This window comes from Lepidochelys kempii, chromosome 7 (genome assembly GCF_965140285.1).
Source record: "Lepidochelys kempii isolate rLepKem1 chromosome 7, rLepKem1.hap1, whole genome shotgun sequence".
Classification (NCBI taxonomy): domain Eukaryota; kingdom Metazoa; phylum Chordata; order Testudines; family Cheloniidae; genus Lepidochelys; species Lepidochelys kempii.
The window spans coordinates 25,257,256-25,285,038 of NC_136386.1; the positions used below are offsets into that span (position 1 = coordinate 25,257,256).

General features: G+C 42.8%; 1 protein-coding gene across 14 annotated transcripts in view; it reads left to right on the forward strand.

Moving 5' to 3' along the window:
- DNAH12 (dynein axonemal heavy chain 12) overlaps nucleotides 1-27,783 on the forward strand; it is a 179,419-nt gene that overhangs the window by 36,239 nt on the left and 115,397 nt on the right. For 13 of the 14 annotated variants that reach the window (XR_013636030.1, XM_073351485.2, XM_078853600.1 and 10 more), the window contains 13 exons: nucleotides 1,997-2,240; nucleotides 4,462-4,647; nucleotides 5,077-5,277; nucleotides 6,391-6,585; nucleotides 6,829-6,950; nucleotides 7,070-7,352; nucleotides 8,544-8,663; nucleotides 10,896-11,052; nucleotides 11,305-11,477; nucleotides 12,799-12,951; nucleotides 13,403-13,642; nucleotides 15,364-15,609; nucleotides 26,272-26,391. Coding sequence is in view for 13 of the 14 variants with exons in the window: in XM_073351485.2 (XP_073207586.1) it covers nucleotides 1,997-2,240; nucleotides 4,462-4,647; nucleotides 5,077-5,277; nucleotides 6,391-6,585; nucleotides 6,829-6,950; nucleotides 7,070-7,352; nucleotides 8,544-8,663; nucleotides 10,896-11,052; nucleotides 11,305-11,477; nucleotides 12,799-12,951; nucleotides 13,403-13,642; nucleotides 15,364-15,609; nucleotides 26,272-26,391 (2,440 nt within the window). In the remaining variant the exon portion in view is untranslated. Of the gene's footprint in view, nucleotides 1-1,996; nucleotides 2,241-4,461; nucleotides 4,648-5,076; nucleotides 5,278-6,390; nucleotides 6,586-6,828; nucleotides 6,951-7,069; nucleotides 7,353-8,543; nucleotides 8,664-10,895; nucleotides 11,053-11,304; nucleotides 11,478-12,798; nucleotides 12,952-13,402; nucleotides 13,643-15,363; nucleotides 15,610-26,271; nucleotides 26,392-27,783 lie in introns of those variants that run through there. The other variant, XM_078853601.1, reaches the window with a different exon arrangement.

Consider the following 27,783-nt stretch of genomic DNA (forward strand, 5'->3'; position numbering starts at 1 on the left):
AACTCCTGCATGTGAATATTTTCATCTCTGTGTTTATATCTATCCAGGTATAGATATACAGAAGTCTGATTTGTCTTGTGTACCCCAAGTTTCACCTCACTTAAAAACTACTTGCGTACAAAATCAGACATAAAAATACAAAAGTGTCACAGCATACTAGTACTGAAAACTTGCTTACTTTCTCATTTTTACCATATAATTATAAAATAAATTGATTGGAATATAAAAATTGTAGTTACATTTACTCCTGAGGGCATTCTGCTCCAAAAATTAAAAATTATGCACACAATACTTTAAAATTATACAAAATTCTGCAAATTTTATTTGTCAAATAAATGTGGAAGCTCCAGCATGGCACTGGGGAGCACAGGCCACTGGCTGCACAGAAGTGGGAGATCACTGTGAAGCTCCCTCTCCCCCCCGGACCCTGACTAAGCAGTGAATCTGCACGCAACCCTAACATAGCGCAAGGACTGGGCCTGCCCCAGAAACACCCCAGAACTCTGCCCCTCCATGCCAGGTGCACCAGGTGTGGGCAGGCAGGCTCAGCAAGGTAGGATTCATTTGTGGAGGGGCTTAGTGTGTGTGGGATCCAGGTATGGGTTGAAAGGGTTCTGTGTGGGGCAATCCGGGTGTGGCTCAGTCGGATCTGGATGTACAGGGGTTTGTTGGGGGGTTCTGGGTGCAACGGTAATGGGATTCTGCAGGGGATCCAGGTGAAGATGGTTGGGGCTCAGCGGGGGTAGGGAGGGTTCGGGTGTGGGGGGCTCAGTGGGGGTCCAGATGCTGGGGAGTGGAGCTCAGTGGGGGTGGGGATCCAGGTGCAGCTGGTTGGGGCTCGATAGGGTGCGGATTTTGGTGTGGATGGCTCATCGGGGTGGTCCAGGTGCAGGGGGAGTGGGGCTCATCGGGGGCGGGGGGTGTTCTGGTTGCAGGGGGGATGAGTCTCAGTCGGAGGGTCTGGGTACGAGGGGGTCTGGATGCACAGGGGTTGGGTGAATGGGGGAGCAGCTCCCTGGACAGTGATTCCTCAGTGTACAGTGTAGCTGAGGAGCAACAGGTACAGGAAGCGCGTGGGGCAGGGGTGGGGGAGGGGGAGGGGAGTTTGCAGAGCTTCCTACAGCCAGAGGAGAAATCTGAGGGTGGGTCTGACCCAGCTCCAGATGCCATGCAGGGATAGAGGAAGGATAGGGTGGGGATTTTGGTGCGGATGGCTCATCGGGGTGGTCCAGGTGCAGGGGGAGTGGAGCTCATCGGGGGGGTTCTGGTTGCGGGGGACATGGCTCAGTCGGACCAACTGTGTCTTCCCCAGTCCCGCCCCACCCCACTCCACAGAGATTTACCTCTCTGCTGGTTGCGTTGGGCATCCGAAACATACTTCTCTGGGACACTGTCTATATTTATATAACAGAATTCAATTTTGAGGCTGTCTGCACTCCCAAAATGGAATGTAGACCTGCTCAAATTATGATGTTACCTGTGGTGGGTAAATACTGCTGTATAAGCTATAATAGTGACAGGTCTAAAGTGTGTGAAAATGGGTATACACTTCCTAATTGGAGGTATAATTTCCAGCTCTAGGAGACGCATTCATTCTGACTCTGATTGAGCTATTGCACTAAAAATAGAATGTAGCCGCAATGGTGTGAGCAGCCGAGGGTGGGGGGAGGGACTAGCCACCCCAAGTACATACCCATCCAAGATGGTAGTTACCTTCTAGTGACTATACCCTGTGAAAGCCCTGATGCTACTAAGCCCTGATGCTAAACAGCTGTGAGTGCTTTCTTGGTTGTTGTTATTATTATTTTGTAGAGAATGACAGAATTAAAAACATTAGCTGCACATCCATTAAAAAGTTTCTTTTAACTTTTTAAACTTCTGTTTATGATACAAATAGTATATTTAAAATTTAAAAATGTGTTTTAGGTAGGTACATGATATATTTGTCATTCTGATTCTTGTATAAGATGCATTATAATTTTGTTTTTTGTCTCAGATGGATGGATGGTGCTTTCCTGGACCTGAATGGGGAAAGCATGGAGACTGAGGTAGATGAGTTTTTTCGAGAGATATACAAGATGTTGAAGCTTTTTCAACAAAAGCAGAAGAAAGCAGAGCTAGAAAAGAAGAAGACACTGCATCGCAGAGCCATAGTAGAAGAGAAGCTGGAAGAAGAAAAGAAGGAAAATCGAACTATTATAATGTGTTCATCAGTAATGGGACAGATCAAAGACTTTAAGGTTAAAAAAAATTGATAATAATACTAGCACTAAGGGGCAAATCCTAAGATCATTACTCATCCAAGTAGATACTACAATATCTGAAACATCCATTTTGGTTACAGTAGTAACTTGATAATTCACAGAAATGAAGGGGGGAAACCCCTTGTGAATGACTGAATTTTGTGGAAAGTTGAATGATTGATATAGATATATTTTAAGGGTCAGATTGTTTCTGGCTCCTGAGTGGGTGCACAGGAGAAGAGAAGAAGTCACTTTCTCACTTCACCCCCTTTGACCCTGGAAAGATCAGGCCTAGGGGCTGAGGATGTGGCTAGGGGAGTGTAGGTCTGTACTCCACTTACAGTTTATGGGCAGTCGCTACTTGGAAGTGGGAAGAGAGGACTGGGGATGGGAGCAGGAGAAGAATGAGGAGGATGCTGCACTTCTTCAAAGAGATCAAGCTGCTGCATCAGGGTGCACAGGAGGAATTGTGGCTGATGATTCCCTGTTTACATTAAGGGAATTTGCACCAATGCAACTACATCAAGGCTTGGCCTACACTACCAGTTTATGTCAGTACAACTACTTAGTTCAGCAGTGTGGAAAATCAGTTATACAAACTAACCCATGGTGAGGACAGCACTTCTCCTGTCAACATAGCGACCACTTCTCAGGGAGGTGGAGTACCTATGCTGTTGGGAGAAGCCCTCCCGTTGGGGTACGTAGCACCTTCACTAAATGCTGTAGGTGTAGACAAGCCCCAATACACTCATAATATAAACCCTTAATGTAGACATGTGGCATCTGTGCAAAATAGGACTTAAACTGGCACAGTTTGCTTTGTTCAGTTATTGGATTAAACTTCACCAGTTTAAGCCCCACTTTATGTTGGTGCAGTTACATCAGTGTGATCAGCATGAGATTCAGCCAGAATCAGGAAACTTTGCTTGCTGAGCAGACAGATGGTGCCTCTTCAGTGCACCTGAAGGTGCAGTCTAGGTCAAAATGTATTGACACGCAAATGCCCATTTGGATTCTTTCATCAAGATATTCTTCGCTGCCATCTTCATAATTTAAATGTGATGCTGAACTTGCCTTCTTCTAAGGAGCAAACCCAAAATATTAGTAGTGAGCTGCTATGACAAATTTTTTTCAAGTCCTGCTATGCAGTGTTCATGGGAGTGTTGGTTCTGTCATGCTTTTCAAGTGATAACAAGTATGTATTTAGACTGAATTCCTGGCCCAATTTAAATCAATGACAAAACTTCAACTGATTTTAGTAGGGCCAGGATTTCTCCCCTAAAGTTTTGGCAAATTTTCAGGTATATGAATAACCAAAGAGTGAATTAATAATATATTTTTAATTTACACGTTATATAAATAATAAAACGATTACTTCCTGCCATGGAAAAAGCTACAGTAAAAGAAACAGATTTTGAGGCGTATCTAAGAACTGTAATAGGGAATTCTGAAAATTAGACATAAAGGCAGCTAAAGGCTTTGTAAGCATCACTATGTGCCCCTTTTGTATTTAAAAATAAACTGGAATTAAAAAATACACAGATACAAAATAGTATTTTTTCTCAGATTACTAGTAGAACAATTGTATAAGAAAGTACATTTTAATACAAAATGTAGTCAAAAATTGGTTACTTTTTTATGCACCTGCGAAGACCTAGGTTCATGATTCTGTATTTCTTCAGAAAAAATTAATGAATAATGTTTGGTAACAACTGAAGCAGTGCTTTGAAAGAAGCCATCTGTACTGTTCAGGGATTAATTGAAGTCACTCATGTCATGAGTTGTTTCAGGAGAAAATCTGAACTTGGGTCTTGGCAGGTAAAAAGCCTTCTGTTTCACCCTTAGGAATGCATGTACAATAGCAAAATTATTATCTATAATTCATCATCAGTGCAGATCCACTGATGAAAGTGTTATAATAGACAGGTTTTAGATTGATACAGAAACATTGTTTGAAAAGATTGTTAGATATCAGGAACAGTGGCACGTCTTCCAGAGAGTCAGTGGTATGTGGAATTATGTTTTGAAAATAATAGTAGACGTATATTATGGACGGTCATTTAATATTCAACTTCTCTGGATGTATTAGCTGAAATGCAGAGTTTAGCTGCAAAGGGGAAAGAGGGTGAGCTAATATAGGTGGATCATAATTCACATTATCTGCAAAATTTGTATTTACATAGATGAAATTCTGTTTTGCAAATTTTTTCTCAACTAGGAAAATATCCCAACAGTGACTATCCTTTGTAACCCAGGCATAAGGACTCGCCACTGGCAACAGATGTCAGATATAATAGGATATGATTTAACTCCAGACTCTGGAACTACCCTAAGAAAAGTTTTAAAGCAGAACCTAGCCCCTTACCTGGAGCAATTTGAAACCATAAGTGTAGGCGCAAGTAAGGTGAGCACAGAGGTCTGATTGTAAATCTCTTAAGAAACAAATGAAAAGCGAAGTATATTTTTGTGTTGGTTTCTGGGGCTTATTTTAATGATTTTTTCTCCTTTTATTGTTGTATATAACTTTCTGCGTCTGTTGAGAGCTCGTCACTGACAACATGACCTATTGGATGGAGTGTTGGCTATAACTTTGAATTTGTTTGCATTTATGACTTTTGTGTTGTAGCATCAGTGTTACCTAACTGTATTATTTTGTTATGCTTCAGCAAATGAAATGTTAAGAAAAATAATAAAAGAAAACAATGTCATGCTGTTAGTACTAGTGACAATTCTCGTAAGATTTATCTGGGTATGTGAGATTATATATTGAATGTGTCAACCAAAGAAAATTAGTGCAGTGACTATAAAATATCTCCTTCTTTCTATACAATAGGAGTTTTCTTTAGAGAAAGCTATGCACGCTATGATGGAAATATGGGAGTCTGTTTCCTTCCATACAAGCATTTATCGTGAGACTGGAGTTAGTATTCTGTCAGCAGTGGATGAGATTCAGACTATTCTAGATGATCAGATTGTAAAAACTCAAACAATGAGAGGATCGCCTTTCATTAAACCTTTTGAAAAAGAAATCAAGGTATGAGAGGCAAAATGTTTATTTGCTTTTAAAAATGGCCACTTATATTCAAGTGATAACTATATAGTTGGCCTAATGTTTTATAATTGTGGCATTATTGTTGGATTTAATTTTTCAAAATTTGATGATATGGGTGTTTCTAAATAAAATCTTTTACAAGTTGTTTTAATTTTTATTTTTTTTAAATATTGAGATTCCCCCTTATTCTCCCAGTCATGGTTTCTCTCTTCCTCCTGGGCCAAGTCCAACTGCAGCAGAATATCCTCATCACTTTAATCTGGGAAACCAACATTTTATATAAACTCTCTAACCCTTCTTGCTGATGATTATAATAATGGCTTCATTATCTGTAATGAAAGTACTCGGTGATCTAGTCTTTATGAGCCAAATTTTGGCCTCAGGGCATGCCTTTGCAGCTGGGCTGTACACTGGGAGATTCCTGGTGGGCTGGCAGAGGAAGGAATTACGTTCCTCAGGGTGCTGAACAGAGAGTGGAGCCCCTCTGCCGCTGTTATTCTAACCTCAGGGCTAGAATAGTCTCAGTAGTTATTGCACACCCTTCCCCCATCAGGGGAATATTTGGTGGATCTACTGTCCCTGCCACCATCCCAAAATCTCATTTGGTAGTGCATGCAGGGAACCCACACACCGATGGGCTCACTGAAGCATAGGTGGTGTGTACTCTTTACACAGACCATTCAAATCCTGCCCCCCTACTGTAATATGGATCTGTCCTAGTTCTGCTATGAGCAAGACTATCCTGGCTATGGAGAGGTGAGTAGGATTTCAAGTATCATAATGAATGTTACCTAAACATAAAATTATTAAACGATGATAATAGTGAAGTGATCTGAAACTCCATTCAAAGACGTTATCAGCACTTTGGGAAACTAGTCTACTGGAAGGTTAGACTTTTCAAACTGTGTAAGTAATGCATGTATAGAAAAGAACGTTAATCCTCCTAGTGGTTTACTTTTCTGTTTATATTAAGTTTCCTTGGGAGACAGAACATGTTGTGCTCTCCATAAGGTTTGGTTTCTTTACTTTTGATTCTCTCTTTAACTTTATGGGGTATGAATACATCCTGGCAATAATTTTAATATGTTTGTTAAGGAATGGGAAGACCATCTTATTCGCATTCAGGAGACTATTGATGAATGGTTGAAAGTGCAAGCTCAGTGGCTTTACTTGGAGCCCATCTTTTCTTCTGAGGACATCATGCAACAGATGCCAGAAGAGGGACGTCTCTTTCAGACTGTGGATAGATACTGGAGGGACATTATGAAGTATTGTGTCAAAGACCCTAAGGTAATATATTGATTCAGAAATAATCTGGCCCCAAAAGAAAAGAATTTTATCTTCCTTCCATTTTTATTAATAATTTTCTAGTAAAAATACTCAATGAATTGAACTATACCTGCATTCACACCTAAGACTTAAAGGATAAAAGCATGTGCTATGTATTTATTACCTTAATAACCTTCTTTGTACATGTGCCCTGTATGTGACTTACTGTATGCACTTATGGAGATTATATATCTGTTGTTACAGGTTCTTGCTGCCACTTCATTGACAGGTTTATTGGAGAAACTTCAGGGATGTAACGAGCTTCTCGACAAAATCATGAAAGGGCTTAATGCTTATCTTGAAAAGAAGCGCCTGTTCTTTCCTCGGTAGGCTGCATGTTGATTACGTCAAAACTAAAGATGATTGAAATTATGTTTTGCTGTATAGTTGGGCTGACACATATAGTAACTTGGTACTTCTATCATTTTTGTGAATCTTTTTCTAGTTTTTTCTTCTTGTCTAATGATGAAATGTTGGAGATCCTATCAGAGACAAAAGATCCTCTCAGAGTTCAGCCTCACTTGAAAAAGTGTTTTGAGGGCATTGCTAAGCTGCATTTCCTTCCTAACCTGGATATTCAGGCAATGTATAGCACTGAAGGTGAGCGAGTGGAACTGATTTCAACCATTTCTACTTCTGAAGCTCGAGGTGCTGTGGAGAAGTGGCTGATCCAAGTGGAAGATATTATGCTGAGGAGTATACATGATGTTATTGCTGAATCAAGATTGGTATGTTTTCTAGTATATGATCCAGGCCACCTCCTAAAAAACTATATACATATGAGTAGTCCTTACTTCATTTTAGGGTGCTTTCCTAAAAGCCTTACTCACACTAAAACTCTTCTTGCCTTGAGTGTAATGTAAGCATATGAAAGCCACAGGATCAGGTCTAAGTTTTTGGTGGGAGACTTATAATTTTAGGCCAGTTAGGTCAATGTGAGTTTTACCTTAAACAGGACTGAGAATTGTCCTGCATGGTCACGAGAATGTATAAAATAAGCCTGACAACATTACTAATCTTCCAAGAAGAAAAGGAGTACTTGTGGCACCTTAGAGACTAACCAATTTATTTGAGCATAAGCTTTTGTGAGCTACAGCTCACTTCATCGGATGCATACTGTGGAAAGTGTAGAAGATCTTTTTATATACACACAAAGTATGAAAAAATACCTCCTCCCACCCCACTCTCCTGCTGGTAATAGCTTATCTAAAGTGATCACTCTCCTTACAATGTGTATGACAATCAAGTTGGGCCATTTCCAGCACAAATCAACCTGGATTTGTGCTGGAAATGGCCCAACTTGGTTATCATACACATCGTAAGGAGAGGTTTCAGAGTAACAGCCGTGTTAGTCTGTATTCGCAAAAAGAAAAGGAGTACTTGTGGCACCTTAGAGACTAACCGCTTATGCTCAAATAAATTGGTTAGTCTCTAAGGTTCCACAAGTATTCCTTTTCTTTTTGCGAATACAGACTAGCACGGCTGTTACTCTGAAACCTAATCTTCTAAGATATCCTATTTTGTAGAGTTTATTTCAGTATTGCAATCTTTTTTTTAGTTAATTAAAAATTAGAAGTAAACAAAATACTTGTTGCAGGTTTGCCCTCCCTAAAAAGAAAACCACAAACCAGAAAATGTTTCTGTTTGTGATTTAGCATGTTAGGTAGATTCTAGTAATTAATAGGGAGACTTTTAAAATCTAATGATTTGGCAATAAAAAAAGGAAGAAAATTAAGGAAAAGCAATTTAAGAGAAATATTTTTTGTATTTTATTTCAAAAATAGAAATATAATATTGCCAGCATTCCAAAGAGTATAATTAAAGGCATCATATAGATTCATAGTATACAAGAGCATACTCAGTGGTACGTATTCAGTTATTTACACTGACCCCATCATGTGATGTATTTAACTCCTTAGGCATATCCTGAGACGGAAAGAAAGCAGTGGGTTCTAGAGTGGCCTGGACAGGTAGTGCTGTGTGTGTCTCAAATGTTCTGGACAAGTGAGGTACATGAAGCCATTTGCAATGGGCCGGAGGTATTATGAAGCATAATATTTTTATTTTTATTTTACATTTAGTATAACAGTTATTGTACTTTGTTCAGCTAAATCATTCGTCTCTCCTCCTGCCCAAAATAAAGTTGGATAAAGTAAATGATAATTAATCTTAAAACGTAGAGGTGTAAATAGTCTTTGGGTGTTTTGAATATTAGGTAATGGTCAAATTCTGAAGAATGTGCCCACTGCATCCTTTATGCAACTGGATCTTGGTCTGGCTAGCTGGAGGAAAAGGGGCATTACCCCTTACGGGATCCCTTGCAACAGCACAGAGAAGGGGAAAAACTTACAGGGATGGACAAGAAGGGGAGGGTGCAATTGGGGACAGATCAAGGTCACTTCATTGTCCTTCCTGCTGACTGGAAAAATGGGAGAGGTATTTATACACCATGCAGCCACCCTCTTTACCAGGATCAGGCTGGAACCAGCCACCCATGCACCTATATACTTGGGAACCTGGTCCTGTTCCTTTTGACTCATTGTGGGCATTATGCTAGTTGCCCCTTTTCTTTGTGGGGCTGGAATGGAATTTTTCCCTCACTGCCAGATTGACCAAAAAGTAAGGTGAATTTTTTCACCTTTTCTGCACCTGAGCTGGGAACCTGATGGGATGGAGTAGGTGGGTTAGGTTATCATGTCGCAGTTTATATGTAATACTAGTAGTGGACATCCAGTGCAGGTACTCGGTATGCAAGGGGTATAGTTTTGGATAAATGGATTGGAAATGGATTTGAAGGAAAGCATCCCTTATGGGAGCTGATTTAAGGGGGATTTGGGAGTCCTACATCTCTTCAGATGAGAGCCGACCCCTTCCTTTTCCTGGCCCCAGGGAGCCAAGGAAGGTGGCAGGGCTCCTATGTCTGGATCAGCAGAGAGCCAACCTCCACCTCCCTGTACTGTACAATTTGCCGGATACTCCCAGATGTTATAAGCAGATAAAGTTGCAGCCTAATTAAACCACATCCATGCCCTCCTGTCTTTCTTCTAGCATGGATGGATAATGTATAGTAGCCAACTTTTTACTTTCCCACTGGGTACTCAGGTAACTGATTTACAGAGAGTGCTGCCTAAGGACCAAATACCGAATTTTTTTTGCACTCAAAAGTTCCATTGAAATTGGTGGAAGTTTTATATTCAAGGAATCCAGGATTGGACTCTGAAAAATGTAGGCTGATATGCAACCTCCTGCTACTTTCGAGTTTTCTATTAGAAAAGTCTAAATACCAGCGCAGTCCTCATTCTAACAAGTGTTAAAAATCAGTGGTACTTTCAAGGGATCAGAGGGATGTGGAGGGATCAGAAAGGAGGTAGGTACACATGACACACTGGAGCTTTTCATAGTTTGTGGGCATGTACAGCACACTCACATATATGCATACAGAACCATTATTTATGGGAACATTTTAATTGTAGTTTACGAGCCAATTTTCTGTAAAATAATTAAAAATTATTACTCTACTAGTTACAAGGAGTTCAGGTAGATAATATCAAAATAAAGACATCTCTATTCAATTCTTTCTCTAGGGGATCCACTGTTTAAAAAAGATGAATGTGGTTTCAGATTGCACTTCCAATAAGAATAAGAACTTTAAATAATTTTCTTAAAATAGGATTCTTCTCAACTAAGTGTTCTGCTTTACACAGAATTTGTAAAGATTGCTACTTATAAAGTTTGAAACTGCTTTCAATAAAACAAATGCAAACTAAATTAATTTTGAAAAAATATATAGGCTGAGCTGAATCCTACAGCTTTTCCTTAAGCAAACCTACCATTGGCTTCAATGAAATCTTCATGTATATAATCCAGAGGTTTGCAAACTGTGGTCTGAAAACCACTGATGGATCAGAGAGCACAGGCAGATGGTTCACAGAGAGTAGGCTGATCATAGGTTCCTCCTGTTCGTTTACAGCTGCTGAAATGCAGTAAGGGTCTGACCCAAGCCCATTGAAGTCAGTACTCTCATTAACTCTAAATGGGTCTTGGATTCAAAATATGTAAAAAACAATATGCTGTAGTTTTACAGGGTAGGTAGATAATAGCAAATGAGAGACGAGATGGTCTTTGGGAAATGACTGAGAAGGGAGATGGTCCATTAAACAATCTCTATTAAGATGTCTATCCACACTAAGAAAAAAATTTCATAACCCTAATTAATTGCACACTAAGGTCCAAAGGTTGTTAAATCAAATTGGACATTTTTTTTCTTGTAGGGTTTACAGGATTACTACAGTACTCTTCAGCTTCAGCTTAATGATATTGTAGAGTTGGTGAGAGGAAAATTATCTAAGCAGACACGAACAACACTGGGTGCTTTGGTTACTATTGATGTGCACGCTAGAGATGTTGTCATGGAGATGATTGAAAGCGGTACATAACTTTTTAAAATTTTATTCTTCATGTGTATTTAACATAGAGTTACCCGTAACCCAGAGAAATAGACTTGCATTATCTTTCCTTGTTGGCCTTAAGAACTGTAAGAATTTTTCAAGCTTTTTATGTATGAAAACAGTCATAAATTCAGTCCTATTTCATATTGGCAAATTATTTATTTTATACCTAACAGAAAATCCAATTTTCTAGAACTTTTTTCATATCTCCTGCTACTTACTTTCTTACCAGGTGTGAAAAATGAGACAGACTTTCAGTGGCTCGCTCAACTGCGATATTATTGGGAACACGAGAATGCTCGTGTCCGCATCATTAACTGCAATGTAAAATATGCCTATGAATACCTTGGCAACTCCCCTCGACTTGTCATTACTCCCCTTACGGATAGATGTTACCGCACCTTGGTATGCTTTTATGTAAAACTTGTCATTAACCTGCTTAAATAATTCATTTAGCTGTAATATGGCATTTTCAACATTTTATACTTATTATAGTGTCACTTGGGAGCGCTACAATAGCTGTGGGACTCTCAGCATTTCTGTTAAAACATCCAATTTTCGGGGATTTTAATTTCTATTTTAAATTTTCAAGCTGAACCTGGCTGGCTCCATTAGACCTGCAACAATTGTCATGTTTTGTGCTGAACTGAATACTGCTTACCAACTTCATCAAGTGGGTTGGGTTTACAAATCTGACAAAAATGTACCTCTTGACAGGTTGCTCCCAGCTTGGATGAGATCGCTAAGCCACTTATGTGACATTGTGTAACTAGCAGTTTAAATTGGTATTGATGCCATGATATTGCTTCTGAAGCTAGGCAGAAGCTGGCCACTTTTTACTTCCCATTTTCAGTTGATGGGCAACACATCAAGAGACATTGCTGCATTGTACACTTGGCCCATCTTCAACCAACTACAACTAACCTGAAAGTGGTTAAACTGACTAGAAGAGTGGTGTTCCATGGGATGGCATCCTTGTGCATAGGGACTGAAAGATGAATGAAACCAGGAGATGGGAAGACTGGGATTAGGGGTGCAGAAGAGAGATGGGGAGAGTGGAGGAGAAAAAGAGAGTCTGTGTTACTAACAGAAGGAATAAAGGTAATGGGAGAACAAAGGGAAGGGGGAAAAGAAAGGTTTGGAGGGTGGGAGAGATGGGAAGGATGGAACAGGAAAAGAAGAAAAGATGGTGTGGGAGAGAATAGAATATGGGGCGGGCAGGGTATGATGGACAACAGAACATGGGTCAAGCAAAGAGGGAGTATGAGAAAGACCACAAAGAATGAGTGGGAAAGGAGATGATGCTTCTCAGAGAAGGAAAAGGAGAGAGTCAGATAGAGAACAGAAATATGCAAGATCAGGTACATTGACTTTAAAAATGTTTTTTGCCTGAGGAAGAGCTGTATGATCAGGTCCAATATAACATACAATGTCTAGTTATGATAAGGACTGCTCAGGAATGGATAAGATTGTGTCCTTTTCTGGGGCACCTACAATAAAGAATAACTCCAAACCGAACTTTGAGTTTCCTGTGTTTTGAAGACGTAAATAATTTTTAGTTTAGACTTTTTCATTTAGTATTAATCTGATAAATATTGGTTTTATAAAATAATTTGTTTTCAACTGTCTAGTGTTTTCAATTTACAATTAAATTTAAAATTATTTTCCATTATGAAAAAGTCTTTGATTAAAGTATTAATTTTCATAAGCTATTTCTGTTCTTTAGATTGGAGCCTTTTATCTAAACCTTGGTGGTGCTCCCGAGGGCCCAGCAGGGACAGGTAAAACAGAGACTACTAAAGACTTGGCTAAGGCTCTTGCTGTACAGTGTGTTGTCTTCAACTGTTCTGATGGCCTTGATTATCTGGCAATGGGGAAGGTAAATTGAATTACATTTTAAGATCAGTATGTGTTTTTCAGGAGGAAAGATATTGACTTTCAGTGGGAGCTATGTGCCCTTTTCACATGGTCACTTTTGAAAATCCCACCTAGGATTCCCTGCCCCTAAGAGTTTATAATCTAAGGTCTGATGACTTCAATGGGACCACTTGCAGTGCATTAGTTTAAGTATGTTACAAGGAGTTTGCAGGATCAGGGCCTATGAACCTGACTCAGCTTCCAGTAAAACCAAGGAAAGATTTCCATTGACTTGATTTCCTAATATACCTGCTGACCTTTCCTCTAAGGAGGCTTAATTATTCAAAGTATGCAAATAAGTTCACTGCACAACATTACATTTCAAGCCATTGTACTACCAATTGTTGCTTTTAAATCTCCTGATACTCTGTTGGGGTACACTACAGTTTTTGTCTTTCTTTCTCATTTTACAGTTTTTTAAGGGTTTGGCTTCTTCAGGTGCTTGGGCCTGTTTTGATGAATTTAATCGAATTGAGCTGGAAGTACTGTCTGTGGTGGCTCAGCAGATCCTTTGCATTCAGCGAGCCATACAGCTGAAGATGGAAACGTTTATTTTTGAAGGGACTGAACTGAAGCTCAATCCCAACTGTTTTGTAGCTATTACCATGAATCCAGGTTATGCAGGACGTTCTGAACTGCCAGACAACCTTAAGGTAAAATAATAAAATAAGTATATTCACTTAATAGTGCATTTAAGAAACCTAGTGCCAAATTACCTGCTGGAGTTACACCAGAATGTGGCATTTACAATATAAACAATTTATATTTTTAAATGTTGTATCTCTTACACAACATATTTGTCAGGTTGCATTTTTTTTAATTCAAATCAGTTTGTTCTCCCTGAAGGTTTTTAATCAGTCTTTCTGCTGTTATGAATGGAAGTTACACCAATTAATTATTATTATTATTGCTTTTATTTGTGATGGGCCAAACCCTTCAGTGAGGATTGTTTAGCTGTGAAAAGGGGGACTGCAGGATTTTAAAGTGGTGTTTTTATTGAATCCAAATCCTGCTTTTAAAGTAGTGTTTAAATTGAATCCAAATACTTTAAGAAAATGTGCTTAAAAATAATTCAGAATGGAGTTTTATTCGGAAACAGTGCTAGAGCAATTTGACTAGATCATGTGATGATGACTCTATACAAACTACCAATTACAAATATTTGCTATGATATTTGTTTATGCCAGTGTTTCTATTTCAGTGGTGAGACATGGCTTCAGCAAAGTAAAGTGAAGATGTCTCGATAGCAGCTTTGCGGTTCTATTTTCCCTTTAAGTCACAGCACCAAAGTGAGAAAGGCCAGAGCCACATTGCCTCAAAGGGAGCTCAGGGAGGAATTCTACCTCAGGAGGGCAGAATTCATTCAGGAATGCTCTAGTCAGCAGTGGCTACACCCCTTCAGGGGGTGCAGTATACTCTCCCATCTACCATGTGATCCATCTCCTTTTCCCACATCTTTTTCTGCCATTCAGGTGTGTTTGGCCCATCGGTGGCACACAATGAGCAGTCTTTGTTCTCTGGAAAGCAAGGGTGTTGAGGAGGAGGAAGTTAAAGCAGGGTAATCTGGTGAATAATGTTATGTGTAATGAGGGCCATATAGGCAACTCGCTTGTGTTTGGCTCTTAATGAGTCATGAGACAGTGCTGGGTTTAAAATGGCGTCATGGAGCCAGGCCCATGCTCAGAAGGGGCCCCGGCCTGTTCTGCTTGCTGTTTCCCCCCTGCCCACCACTTGCTTGTCTTGGCCTGCAAGGTTCTGCATTTGTGGAGCAGGTTTTGTGGGGGCTCTGGCCATAGGGAGTCGGGGGGGGGTGTTGCCAAGGTGCTGAATTTCTGATTTCCCCATGGGTGCTTGACCCCAGCTCTGTCCCAAGCCCCGCCCCCACTCCACCCTTTCCCCCAAGGCCCTGCCACCCACATCTTCCTGCCCCATACTGCACCCTCCCCAGAGTGCCCCTGCTCCTCCCCGAGGAGAAGGGGCACGCTGGCAGCACAGGGCTGGACAGGCCACAGTGCGTCTGGCAACTGCCGGTTTGTAAAGAGTGCCCTCGCACTGGACTGGGCGGAGCGGGGCCACTCCTGCCATGCCATGCCATGCCCCATTGCTCCTGGCTGGGCCCTCGCTCTGGGGACTGACCTCCCTGCGCCATGCTCCATTGCCCCTATAGAGGCCCACAAATATGTTTGATGCCAGGCCCACAAAATCTTAATCCAGCCCTGGTCATAGATCTTGTCTTCAAAGATTGGTAATACTGTTACCACAAGAATTTTTATGTTGCAGTATCTATACATATTGAGTGCAAATCAGAGTTACAGGAATTCTTTTGTTATTCTGCTAAACGTTTTAAGCATATTTTCTGCGATATGCATTTCAGGTTCTTTTCCGAACAGTAGCTATGATGGTTCCTAACTATGCTCTGATAGCAGAAATCTCTCTCTACTCATACGGATTTCTGAATGCCAAGCCATTATCAGTGAAGATAGTAATGACCTACAGACTTTGTTCAGAGCAACTTTCCTCTCAGTTCCATTATGACTATGGTATGCGTGCTGTTAAAGCTGTACTAGTGGCTGCTGGCAACCTAAAACTGAAATTCCCACAGGAGAATGAAGATATATTGGTAAGTCCCTGAGGTAACATAGTGGATTTCACTGTGTCAAGTATGTCAGAGTTTTGAACCCAGCTGTGCCACTGCCTCACAGCATTGCCTGCTGAAGTCATTGAACCACTCTGTCTCAGTTTCTCTATCTGTAAATTGGGGATAAGAATCATGGCCGGAAGGTATAGGTGGCCAGGGGAGGCTAAGCCTCCCCAAACAGGATGCAGCGCACCTCCCTTTGGAGGCGTGCTGGCCCACTGTTGAAAGGGCGCCTGAGCTGTATCCCCTCCCACACTCCCCCCTGTCCTCTTCCCCCATGGCCCCACCCTCACTGCTCCTCTTCGCTCCACCTCTTCCCCACAAGGCCCCGCCCTCACTCCCCTTCTTCCTGTCCCTGCTCTTTCCCTGAGGGCCCCCCCTGCCACTCGCGCCTCTCCGCACCTGGTGGGCGGGGGGTCCTCGGAGGAGGTGCAAAAAGGTGTGAGCAATGGGTGGGGGTTCTTGGGGAGAGGGCAAAGAGGCTTGAGCAGCAGGCGGGAGGGCCTTCTGGGGGACAGGGCGAAGGGTGCGAGTGGCGAGGAGGGGGCAAAGAGGTGCAAGTGGCGGGCCTGGGGCGGACTGGGGTGGAAGATGGGCATGGCCTCCGGGAGGGGGTGGAGCATGGGAGGGGTCTTAGAAGGAGGAGGCCAAGTGGGGCAGGCCTCAGGGTGGAGCAGGGGACCTGGCCCCCCACTTCTAGGGAGCTTCCAGTGCTCGTACCCAGCCTCCACAAATGCGCGAGTCAGGCATCGCCCATTAATTATCTACTTCATAAGGCTATTATGAAAGATAAACTAATATTTTATAGTACTTTCTAAATGTAAACCACTAAGTGCTAAGATGTAAATTAAAACTAGTTTCAGAACTGGTTTATCTAAGATGTAAATTAAGACGAGTTTCAGAACTGAGTTTTAACTGAGAGGATTAAATGAAATTCTTGATAAGGAAAAAATGGATATAAAAGATACAAGTGTATTTGGGTGAATTTGACGGTCTGTGATGTGCATCAGGTCTGACTAGGTCTCTTGTGGCCGTAAACTCTATGAAACACCCTTTCCAGCTGTCATTGTGGAACTGATGCCTAATTAACTGATATTTGGAAAGCACTGAAACATCCTCCAATGAAAGACCTGACATAAATGCAAAGGATAAAGTATGATATTGTGACCGGGATCCCAGGGGAGCCAGCTGAGATCACTCAATTCGGATGAATTGCAAAGAATGTGGCAGACAATCCCCAAAGCTGGTGGATACTCTAATACTTAGATTTACCAAGCCAGCACTAAACAGCTTCTGTTATACCTCACTGATGACTCAGAAGTCCAAAACACAGTTCCTTTCAAGTAACCCAGCCTCAGGCCGCCACCTAGTTACCCAAGCCAGATATTATGAGGATTAATGAAAATCTTATTCACCATATAAACAAAAAGTTTCTACCAATCCCAAAGGATCAGACACATTACCTCCCAGGTTAATGAATATTCCAGATCTTACCCAAATACACGCATACAGCCAATTCTTATGAACTAAACTCAAATTTATTAAAAAAGAAAAAAGAGAGAGTATGGTTAAAAGATCAATGTACATATAGACATGAGTCAGTCTTGAGATTCAGATTCATAGCAGAGATGGTAGACTTTGTAGCTGCAAAGAGTTCTTTTAGAATTTAGTCCATAAGTTATAGTCCAATGTTTATCTTCAGAGTGGTCCAGTCAGAACTGGGATCTCAGTCCTGATGGCTTAGGCTTCCACTGCATGAAACCCCAAGCAGATCTGAGATGACAGGATCAGGCCCCAAGGATCTTTTATACAATTTCAAGCCTTGTTTGACAGGTCAGAGTCCCTTGGCTTACTCTGAAACCTGATTACCTATTGTAACAGCCGTGTTAGTCTGTATTCGCAAAAAGAAAAGGAATACTTGTGGCACCTTAGAGACTAACCAATTTATTTGAGCATAAGCTTTCGTGAGCTACAGCTTACTTCATCAGATGCATACTGTGGAAAGTTTAGAAGATCTTATTATATACACACAAAGCATGAAAAAAATAGGTAATCAGGATGACTTTGAAGTAGGTCCATCACCGGTACTTAGCTACACAAATTAACATTAGGCAATTGCCTGTTCTTTACCATTCGCAGATTTTCAGCTATACATTTCAAAGGGAGATGAATACAGCAATATCCCATGGTTACAGTTAATTTAAATGCTAGGATGTTCTTTTGATCTCTGAATTAACAGAATACAGCATAGATAGGGACTGTTGATTATATTGTTGACCACTACCCATATATATGTAAATACACAAAAACACAAACATTATCTCCCCATATGTCTTGAATGGTTGAATCTGAGTCATTTATCCTGCAGGACACTTAACACTTTCTGGCCATGCATCACACCCCCAAGGAGAGACTGTGTAAGGGAGCTATCAGAGCTCCTGGATACACCTTAAGAACCTTCCAACATTGATATGAGCTGTGTTTACATTGAATTCTTTGGAAGGCCAAATTATTGATGCATGCTTTGGCCCAAGTTAAAAATTTAGTCCATACTTTCTGAAACACTTCAGTGATTCCAGGGTTTGGTCTATGTGTTTACTTAACATAGCCATTAACGTTTTTCAGAGCCAAGAATAGAGGAGATGATGTAAAGGGAGACATAGCCTGCTCAGCTTCCCAGCAGCATCAGTTCAGGAACTCTCCCTCTTCCTTGCTGAATTAATGACGGAAGATTGAGAGGGCAGGGTCTTCAGAAGTGCTAAAACTGGGGAAAAAGAAAAGGAGTACTAGTGGCACCAGCTGTAGCTCACGGAAGCTTATGCTCAAATAAATTGGTTAGTCTCTAAGGTGCCACAAGTACTCCTTTTCTTTTTGCGAATACAGACTAACACGGCTGCTACTCTGAAAACTGGGGAAGTAATTTCAGAGAGATGGCAATACTGTAATCATTATGAGAGGCAGTGGAGAGCATTTGGGGTGCTCCATTAGACTCCCTAAACAATTTTAGGAAATGCACTGCTTGATGCGTCTTCACTCATTACAGGGACTCGTGCCTTTTAGTGCAGCCTAGCACTGACTGCTATATAACTTACGTTACTTTTTAAGCACAACATTTTGTGATGGAGATCATTGATTCAATGACTTTCAGAGATCTTTGAGATATTTTCCTGCGATGGCAGGGCCAGAGCTGTCAGCTGCTGCATGCAGTGGGGGGCCCTGGAGCTCTGAACCACCAAGGGCAGCAGGGGCTCTACAGCTGTCAGCTGCTGCTGGTGGCAGGGACCTCACAGCTGTCAGCCGTGGGAAGCAGGGATTGGAGGTGTCAGTGTCCCCCCCCTTTATTTTTAGTGAAAGTCACAGACATGTCACAGACTTCCATGAATTTTTGTTTATTGTTGACAAATTTTGTGAGTCTTGAATCTGATGAGCCCTGGCCAAAGAAACAGGGGCAATCCGACAGATGGCCCTCCAAAACCGTAAGGCATTGGACATAGTGCTGGCGGCAAAAGGAGGGACTTGTGCTCTCATTGGAAAAGGCTGTTGTCTGGTATATACACACAGCAGTCTTTTCCAATGAGAGCACAAGTCCCTCCTTTTGCCGCCAGCACTATGTCCAATGCCTGACGGTTTTGGAGGCCATCTGTCATATTGCCCCTGTTTCTTTGGCCAGGGCTCTTAAAGTTTCTCCAGTTTCATTTGCCATTATTTCAACTACTGCTTGTAACCTTAGGAGCCTTTTTGCATGGTGTATTACTCCCCCTAATGGTATTAAGGAACCACCAATGGCCTCTTCCCAGGTTAAGGGGCTTATTTTATTTACATACCATTGGGCATCCGTTAAGTCCCTTCTTTTTCGCCTGAAATTGCGGAGGCTTTCTCGAGGGAAGGTTCCTAGCACTCGGAATTGTGGGAAGAGTCGGGCGGGATAACAGATTCCTGACCAATTAGCTGGTAGTGCGGTATAAGCTCTGGTCCCACATACCCAGTGATGGCCTATTAAGGCCGGGAAGGGTCGGTTGCACCCATTTGTCATATAGGTGTTTGCAAAGGAGGAGTAGTATCCCCCAAAGGGTACAGGGTAATTCTCCTTACGAGGAGTGGTGTTATTTGCATGACATTGAAAGATTGTATTGTTTTCACTAAGGTTACTATAGAGGGAACATGAGATTGATACCATCTGTTTGATCCCAGGTTGAGAAAAAATTCGTATCTCCATACCCGGCCCGCCACTTTTTAGTTTTGTTTGAATAATGCCATACACCATTGGCCATAATATGCTGAAGGCAACGGCTTTTCCCTAGATCCAGCCCTGTCCCATTACACACCCAACACCAATGACCTTTTCCCTCCACTACACTTATCCATTTAGATGCATTTATTCCCACCGCTTCCCAAGTGTCATTGCTGTTCCATATTTTGTTAAACGGACGAGGCCGGCATATGTACAAAATCAAGTTGCCAATGCAAGAACGGTGCTTGAGGCAGGCCCCGGAACCCCTGGGCCACTTTTACAGGTTTACCAATATTATGGCTTTGGCAAATGGTACAGGCTGCACAGTGGCAGGCTGCAAAAGAGCTAAAATGGGGGGGCCCACCATCCTGTCTTAGTTATAGCAGAGACCATCCTCTCCTTTCCGACATGCGAAACACCGTGTAGCAGGGTGGCCAGAGACGGGTAGAGTGAAAAGGGGGCTACAAAGGCACCAGTAGGCAAGCGCCAAAGAGAATCGGGATGTAGAGAGCAGCCTTGGTCAACCCAGGATTCTTTCTCGGTTTCTGGGGCAGAGTCTTGGAGCAGGGTGAGGTCAGTGGGGGACGGCGGCGGTATAGAAACAGAACGGGAACCTAGAAATGCATCTGGGAAGGTTCTATGGCAGCAGCATGTTTAGCAGAGGCGTCAGCAAATGCGTTACCCTTAGCAACATCAGTATCTGCCATTGAGTGGCCAGGGCACTTAACAATAGCTAGGGCAGACAGAAGTAAAACTGCATACAGAAGAGCAGTGATGTAGGGTCCATTTTTAATAGGGGTACTGGCAGAGGAAAGGAAACCCCGAGTTTGCCAGAGGGTACCAAAGTCATGTACAACCCCAAAAGCGTAGCGGGAGTCAGTGTAAATGGTGGCGGAGCATCCCTCCACCAAAAAGCAGGCATGTGAGGTGAGGGCAACTAATTCAGCGACTTGTGCTGAGGTTACAGAAGGTAAAGGCTCAGCTTCCAGGGTTTCAGAGAGTGAAACTACAGCGTATCCTGCAAGGAGACGACCTTGGTCGTCTCGAAAACAGGAACCATCGTAAATAAAATAAGGTCAGAGTTAGGGAGAGGGACATCAGAAAGGTCAGAGCGCGGGACGGTGACAGCAGAGACAGTTGCAAGGCAGTTGTGGGGATCACAGTCATTAGACAAAGGAAGGAGAGTGGCAGGATTTAACTGAGAACAACGCTTTATGGTGATATATGAAGCTGATAGTAGTAAAAGTTCGTACCTGGTAAGGTGGGCAGAGGAAAGGTGGCCTGTGTTATGTTGTAGCAGGAGAGTTTCTACAGAGTGAGGGACCAGGAGGGTAAGAGGAGAGCGGAGAACAAGGGAATCGGATATTTCGACTAGGCGCGCTGCAGCAGCCACAGCATGCAGGCATGGGGGTAAGCCTTGGGCAACAGGGTCTGAAGTGGCAGAGAAATAAGCCACTGGGCGGTTCTTTTCTCCATGCATCTGAGTGAGAACTCCAAGTGCACACCCAGATTGTTCGTGGCAGAAAAGGGTAAAAGTCTTAGAATAGTCAGGCAGCCCTAAGGCAGGGGCAGAAGCCAAACTCTGAGGGAAACAAAGGCAGAATTGGCCTCAGGGGGCCACGGCATGGGATCAGGCACAGAGAATTGAGTGAGTTCCTGGAGAGGTTTTGCAAGGGAGGCATATTGGGGAATCCATTGTCTGCAAAATCCAGCCATGCCTAAAAACTTCCGGACCTGGCGTGGGGAGCAGGGTCGGGGAAAGCTAAGGATAGCTTGGACGTGGGTGGGAGAAAGTGCACGGGAACCCTGGGAGAGGAGAAAGCCAAGGTATGTGACAAAAGCCTGACAGAGTTGTAGTTTAGAGCGAAAAGCTTTGTGACACTTATTTGCTAGGGCAGTAAGGAGCACTAAAGAGTCAGTTTCAGAGGCAGACAATGAAGGGGAACAGAGGAGTAGATCATCTATATATTGGACTAGTGTGGACCTGGACGGGAAAACAAGGTCAGCAAGGTCTCGGGCTAATGCCTGGGAAAAATATGACGGGCTTTCAGTATACCCCTGGGGCAGTGTGGTCCATGTGTACTATTGCCCTTTGTAAGAAAAGGCAAACAGGAACTGGGAGTCACGGTGAACCGGGACAGAAAAGAAAGCAGAGCACAAATCAACAACAGTAAAATGAGTTGCATCTGGTGGGATAGAAGCCAGAATCGTCTCTGGGTTAGGGACAACGGGAAAACCAGGTATGACAATGCGGTTAATGGCCCGAAGATCCTGAACAAACCACCACGATTTACCATCAGCTTTTCGAACTGGGAGGATAGGGGTGTTACAGGGGCTGGAGCAGGGGATAATAATGCCTTGTTCCCGCAGGGCGGTCATGACTGGAGCAATTCCAGCCTCTGCTTCGGGGTTTAAAGGGTATTGAGACAGGCGAGGCAGAGGTTTGGAGGAATCAACAATAATGCAGACGGGGTCAGTATGTAAACGGCCCACTTCAGACGGGTGGGTTGGCCACAGAGAGGATGGGACCTGTGAAATTAGGTGTTCAAGGGATGGGACCAATGGGCAGCAGGGGACCGGAGTGGAAAGGGGAGTTTCAGACAGCAGGGAGGCTACAGAATCACTCAGAGAGGACTGGGGGATTTGTAAGTAGACACCATCAGGGGAACAGGAGATGGTACAGCCAAGTTTACATAACAGGTCCCGACCCAAAAGGTTCACCGGAGTGGAATCCGAGAGGAGGAATGCATGGTCCGTGGAAAGGGGACCAACCTGGACTGGTAGAGGTTTTGAAAGGAGATAAGGGGTTGGGACTCCCATAATGCCCACAGCGGATATGGTTTTTTCGGAGCGGGGAACCTCAGGCAGGTCGGCAGTACGAACTGCAGAGAGCGAAGCTCCCGTATCAACAAGGAAAGGGAGAGAAAGATCATTAATAGTCAAAACACATTCACCCGTGGGAGTGAGAGGTAGTAAAGGAGCTAAAATTTCCTGAGGTTCCCTGGTGTTCTCTCATTGCTGTGGGACAAAGTAAGTCTGGGGACTGTCGGGCTGTGCCGACAGGGGGTCTAGCTGGTTGCTTACAGAGCTATTAGGCTGGCGCGGACACTTGTTTTTCCAATGTCCGGGTTGTTTACAGTAATTACAAACACCCCCAAAACCCGAAAATCCAGTTCCACGGCCCCTTCCATGACCACATCCCCCTCCCCGGTACTGTTTACCTTGCCCTGAATAATGCTGTATTTGCAGGGCCATTAACTTTTGGGAAGATGGTTCCTCCTTTCCCTTTAGAGTGCCACTGATTGCAATTTATCCATGGTTTCAGTTTCCCACCCAACACTTATTCGCTTTAGCACACTGCCAATAGCAGGTAGGAGGCCATTAACAAACGCATGAGCCAGGGCGCCCTTCCCATTTTCACCCGGTTGCTGTATACCAGAATGTTGCAGAAAAACATCAGTCAGTCAGGTGTGATAGTCACCCGGACTTTCTCCCTGTTGCTGTTTACAGCAATGTATGGCTGTCCAGTTTGTTTTTGGAGTCCATACTTGAGGGATGGCCTCATGTAGGTTTTTAGCTCGGTCTTTACACTTTTTCCTGTATTCAGCAACAGGACCGGTGTCTGGTAAAGTTGAATGGCGCTCACTGATGGGCCGGTTGGCTGCTGTGAGCCATTTTTCATGCTCGCTAGGGGTTACAAGTAGCTTGCACAGCTGCAGGAGGTCTGTCTCAGAGGGTTCATAGGTGTCGCACACTAACAAGAATTCCTCTGCAAATGTGGTAGGATTTTCCAGGGGCTTTGGAAAGCTTTTTACAATTGAGAGGAGCTCTGTATGAGTTCAAGCTTTATAGCTCCAAGTGGGACCCTCTTGTTGGTCCCCAGTATGCAGGATTCGGAGGGGAGCCTGGATAGGTTAAGAGCCAGAGCATAAGTGTTGGGCCCAATCAATGTCCAGGCGATCTTCATATGTATGGGGAAAAACAGAGGAGTCAGACAGACTGGAGGATTTCGGGGGAACGGGGGTTTTTTCTTTATGGGTCTGAGTGGTACCGGAGGAATGGGCCTGGGCGGTATTGGACGATCCGGACTGGTCTGAACTGGAGACCCCTGGGAGTTGTTGTGACCCCCTATTAATCCAATGCAAGGATGCCAGGCCTATTAATGCATCTTCCTCATCGTCATCCCCAGTATTTAACAAGGGGTTTTCTTCGTCCTTTCCCACAATGAGATGGGAGTATGAAGGGGGATGGGATCGATCCTGGTCTTCTTGGAGAACGGGATAAAGGGGAGCGCTCAGTCTGGCAGCGGGAGAGGAGGCTTCTAATAAAGCTTTTAACTTATCATTTGAATCTTTGAGAGAGGCAAGTTTTGATTCTGTCCACCTATGATTTGCCTCTTCCCACCACTGCATGAAACAATCAACCTCTCCTTTTGCCAATTTAGTTTTAGGTTGGCTGAGTTTGTCCTTTAAGACGTCTACTCGGTCTTTGTCCCAAGATCCTAACAGTGACCACTGAATTTTGGGATTCTCCTGAGTTAGCCTAGACCATTTTTCCAGAAATTTACAGGAGTCCGGACCCTTTCTAAAATACATAAAATGAGCTGGTGTTCCTTTAGGGAACTGTCCCGACTTAGACGTCTGGTTATCCATACAGGAGGACTTTACACACCAATCACACAAGAAGGAAAGTCGGGTTTGTCAGAGCGATGCCCGGTGCAACACACAAAAGGAGCCCACAGGCTACTGCCTCAATTGCCCTTGCTTTCACACCAAGGGTTTTACCCAAGGCGCGGTGCGGCTGCGATTGTGCAGATTTCACTCACTCAGACCGTGGGGACATGAACCCTTTGGTCAGCCGATCCCTGGACGGAGACTGCGCCCAGACTCAAACACACCACAGGGAGGATGGATAGACACAGAGACAAGACAGTCCTCACTCCGGACAAAACACAGAAATAATTACCTGACCAGATTCCTGATGTCAGATCCCAGGATCCCTACCAGAACAGAGTGGGAACCAACAGGTTTGATGGCGTAGACTTCACTGTGGTCATGCACCCTTCCGTTCTGGCGGAGGACCGCTCGGGCCAAATGCCCAGTTGCCGGCTTGTCACGGCCATCCTAAGAACAGTCAGGAGTCACACGGCCCCAGTGAAGACGGTTGCCATCTCGGTAGGACCTCCAAATTGTCAAAGTCAGATTCAAGACTCACAAAATTTGTCAGACCACTCTGTTTATTAGCAAAGCGCTTTGCCAGTGCACCCAGATATGTGAGACTTCTGCAAAAGTTCAAGCTAACTTATTTAAACAGATAAGGGAAAGCCAATTTAACATAAGAGACAGAAGGAAGCAGAAACTGCTGTGTGTATATACCAGACAACACCAATGAGGTAATAGATCATGCTAGCCACTTAGAACAAATCACATATCTTCCCCACGAAGAGCCAAGTTCTTTATGGAAGTGGCTAAGTAACCTTTTCAATTTCTCTGGCATAGGAAACTGGTTGTTTCAGGAAGCCCTAATTCTCCTGTTTGGAATCCTAATAATTTTTGTATGTTTTCAGTTACTTTCCTATTGTATACAAAATTGTGTCAGGCATGCTACACAGATAGCTGCCCCAAACCAGAGTGCTAATTTGATGATTTTAAATATCACTGATGAACAAAGAGATAAAGAACGATTGATATGTGGAACCCAGTAATTGTTGGTCATTGTGTAGCTTGACCAAAAGGAGGGATTGTGAAAGTAGAATGAATTATACTGAAATTATAATTCATTAAACAAATGCTGCTTGAAGGGTTTGTTGAAATATTGTTGTCAGGAAGAGAAACATTAAGGAGTGTGAGACAATGGGTCCTACTGAGCTAGGGTCCTAGCTCAGTAGGAGCTCTAAGTTAATTAGTTTGAGGACCCATTGTCTCACATGTTTCTCTTCCTGACAACTATATTTCAACAAACCCTTCAAACATCATTTCTTTAATGAATTATAATTTCAGTATAATTCATTCTACTTTCACATTGTCCACAACCTGTTCATGACTTTTACTAAAAATAATTGTGACAAAATCTTAACCTTACACATTAGCATAGAGTTCAATTTTAGAGTAAATCTCAGGAAAAACTTCCTAACTGTAAGAATAGTAGGTCAATGAAACAGACTCTCTCAGCAGGGTTGTGGAAGCTTCTTCACTGGAGGTTTTCAAAAGGAGGCAGGATAGCCCTCTCTCTTGGATCGTTGAGACACAACAAATCCTGCATCTTGACTGGGTCACTAGATGACCCTTGCGATCCCTTCCAACCCTATGATTCTATGATTCACATTGTGCAGACTGATTTGATTTGTATTTCTATAGTCAGCATGTAAATCAGAACACTCATTTTCTGTAAACTTATGTATTTCTTTTCTTTAGCTTCTTAGATCAATTAAGGATGTTAATGAGCCTAAATTTTTGTCACATGATATACCTCTGTTCATGGGTATAACTAGTGATTTGTTTCCTGGTGTTAAGCTTCCTGAAGCAGATTACAATGTAAGTTCATTTGTAAGGTAACTTTTTTCACTAATACTCATGGCATTGCATCATTTGTAATTAATGCAGTATTCTATTTCTAATTGCAAAATGAGGCCCTGTGGTTTTCTTTTGAACCCAAAACCAGCCTTGAGTCTCTCATCATTTGCAGATCTGTATTTGTCTTTGTAGTTTTGGCCCATTTATAACTTAGCCCCTAACAAATCCGAGGACCCCTCTTACCTTAAACAGCCTTTTTGGATGTATACCAGTATGAAAGCCACCCCACTTTCCCTGGATTTTAGCGTCTTTTGTGAGTAACTTGCTGGTCCCCTCCCTAGCCTTTGGGGTTTTCCAAGTTATTAGGCATGGTGAAACTTGCCATGATTACTTAATTCTTCCTGTTCTTCTACAGTGGAATGGTGAGAAAAGAGACGGCCAGGCTGCCCTCTTCCTCTTTCAGGGACTGGGTGAGGTAGCTGGTCTCCCAATCCCCTTCCTTCCCACCAAAGGGGAAAAAAAATGCAGGTGGGAGTCAACCAGATGTCTGTTCCCAAAAGACTTCACACAAGTTCACTTTGAAGTTCTAAATTTTGTGGAAACCTGAAATTCCTAGTGAACCTGGAAGGTTGTACTGCTACAGATCCAACTTATTGTAGGTTCATGAAATGCACATGCTTCTATTATGATAATGTAAACCATGTGGGATGTTTTAATACACCAGCACAACCTTGGCAGAAGGGGAAATACTTGTCTTCTATTACCTTCCATAATACAGTAATTGGAGTGGGTAGGGTGTAAGCAGAGGCAGATGTTCAGTAAAGAAGGTGAAGATTTTGTTTTCCTTACCCACAAAATACCTTCTGTGTGCAGTTACAGCACAGCATCATTAGCTCTTTTTGTAGGGAGTCTACAGTTTAAACAGTACAGCAGCACAGCTGCAGCACTTCAGTGTAGACATTTACTCCAGTGACGGGAGGGGTTCTCTTGTTGTTGTAAATCCACCTCCTCAAGAGGCGGAAGCTACTTCAACGGAAAATTCTTCCATCAACCAAGCACTGTTTACACGGCAACTTATTTCCCCTTAACTACGTCGCTCAGAGTGCGTGTGGATTTTTTGCATTCCTGAACAACATAGATGGGTCAATCTAATTTTCTAGTGCAGCCCTCAGTATTAGGCTCTGAGATAGAAAGGATTTCTTTGTACTGGATAAGCCATGTCACTGTTATATACAACATGAGACATATAAACATCACCAAAGGCCATCAATATCTCAATAGAGAATTTGAAAACTTAGCCTTATATTTGCCTAAAGTAACCATATTTAGTTTAAGTTACAGCATCTTAAATTCTGCACGTTAGTAAATAGTACTTTAGTCAGGGCATATCTACTTAGGAACTTTCAGGAAAGT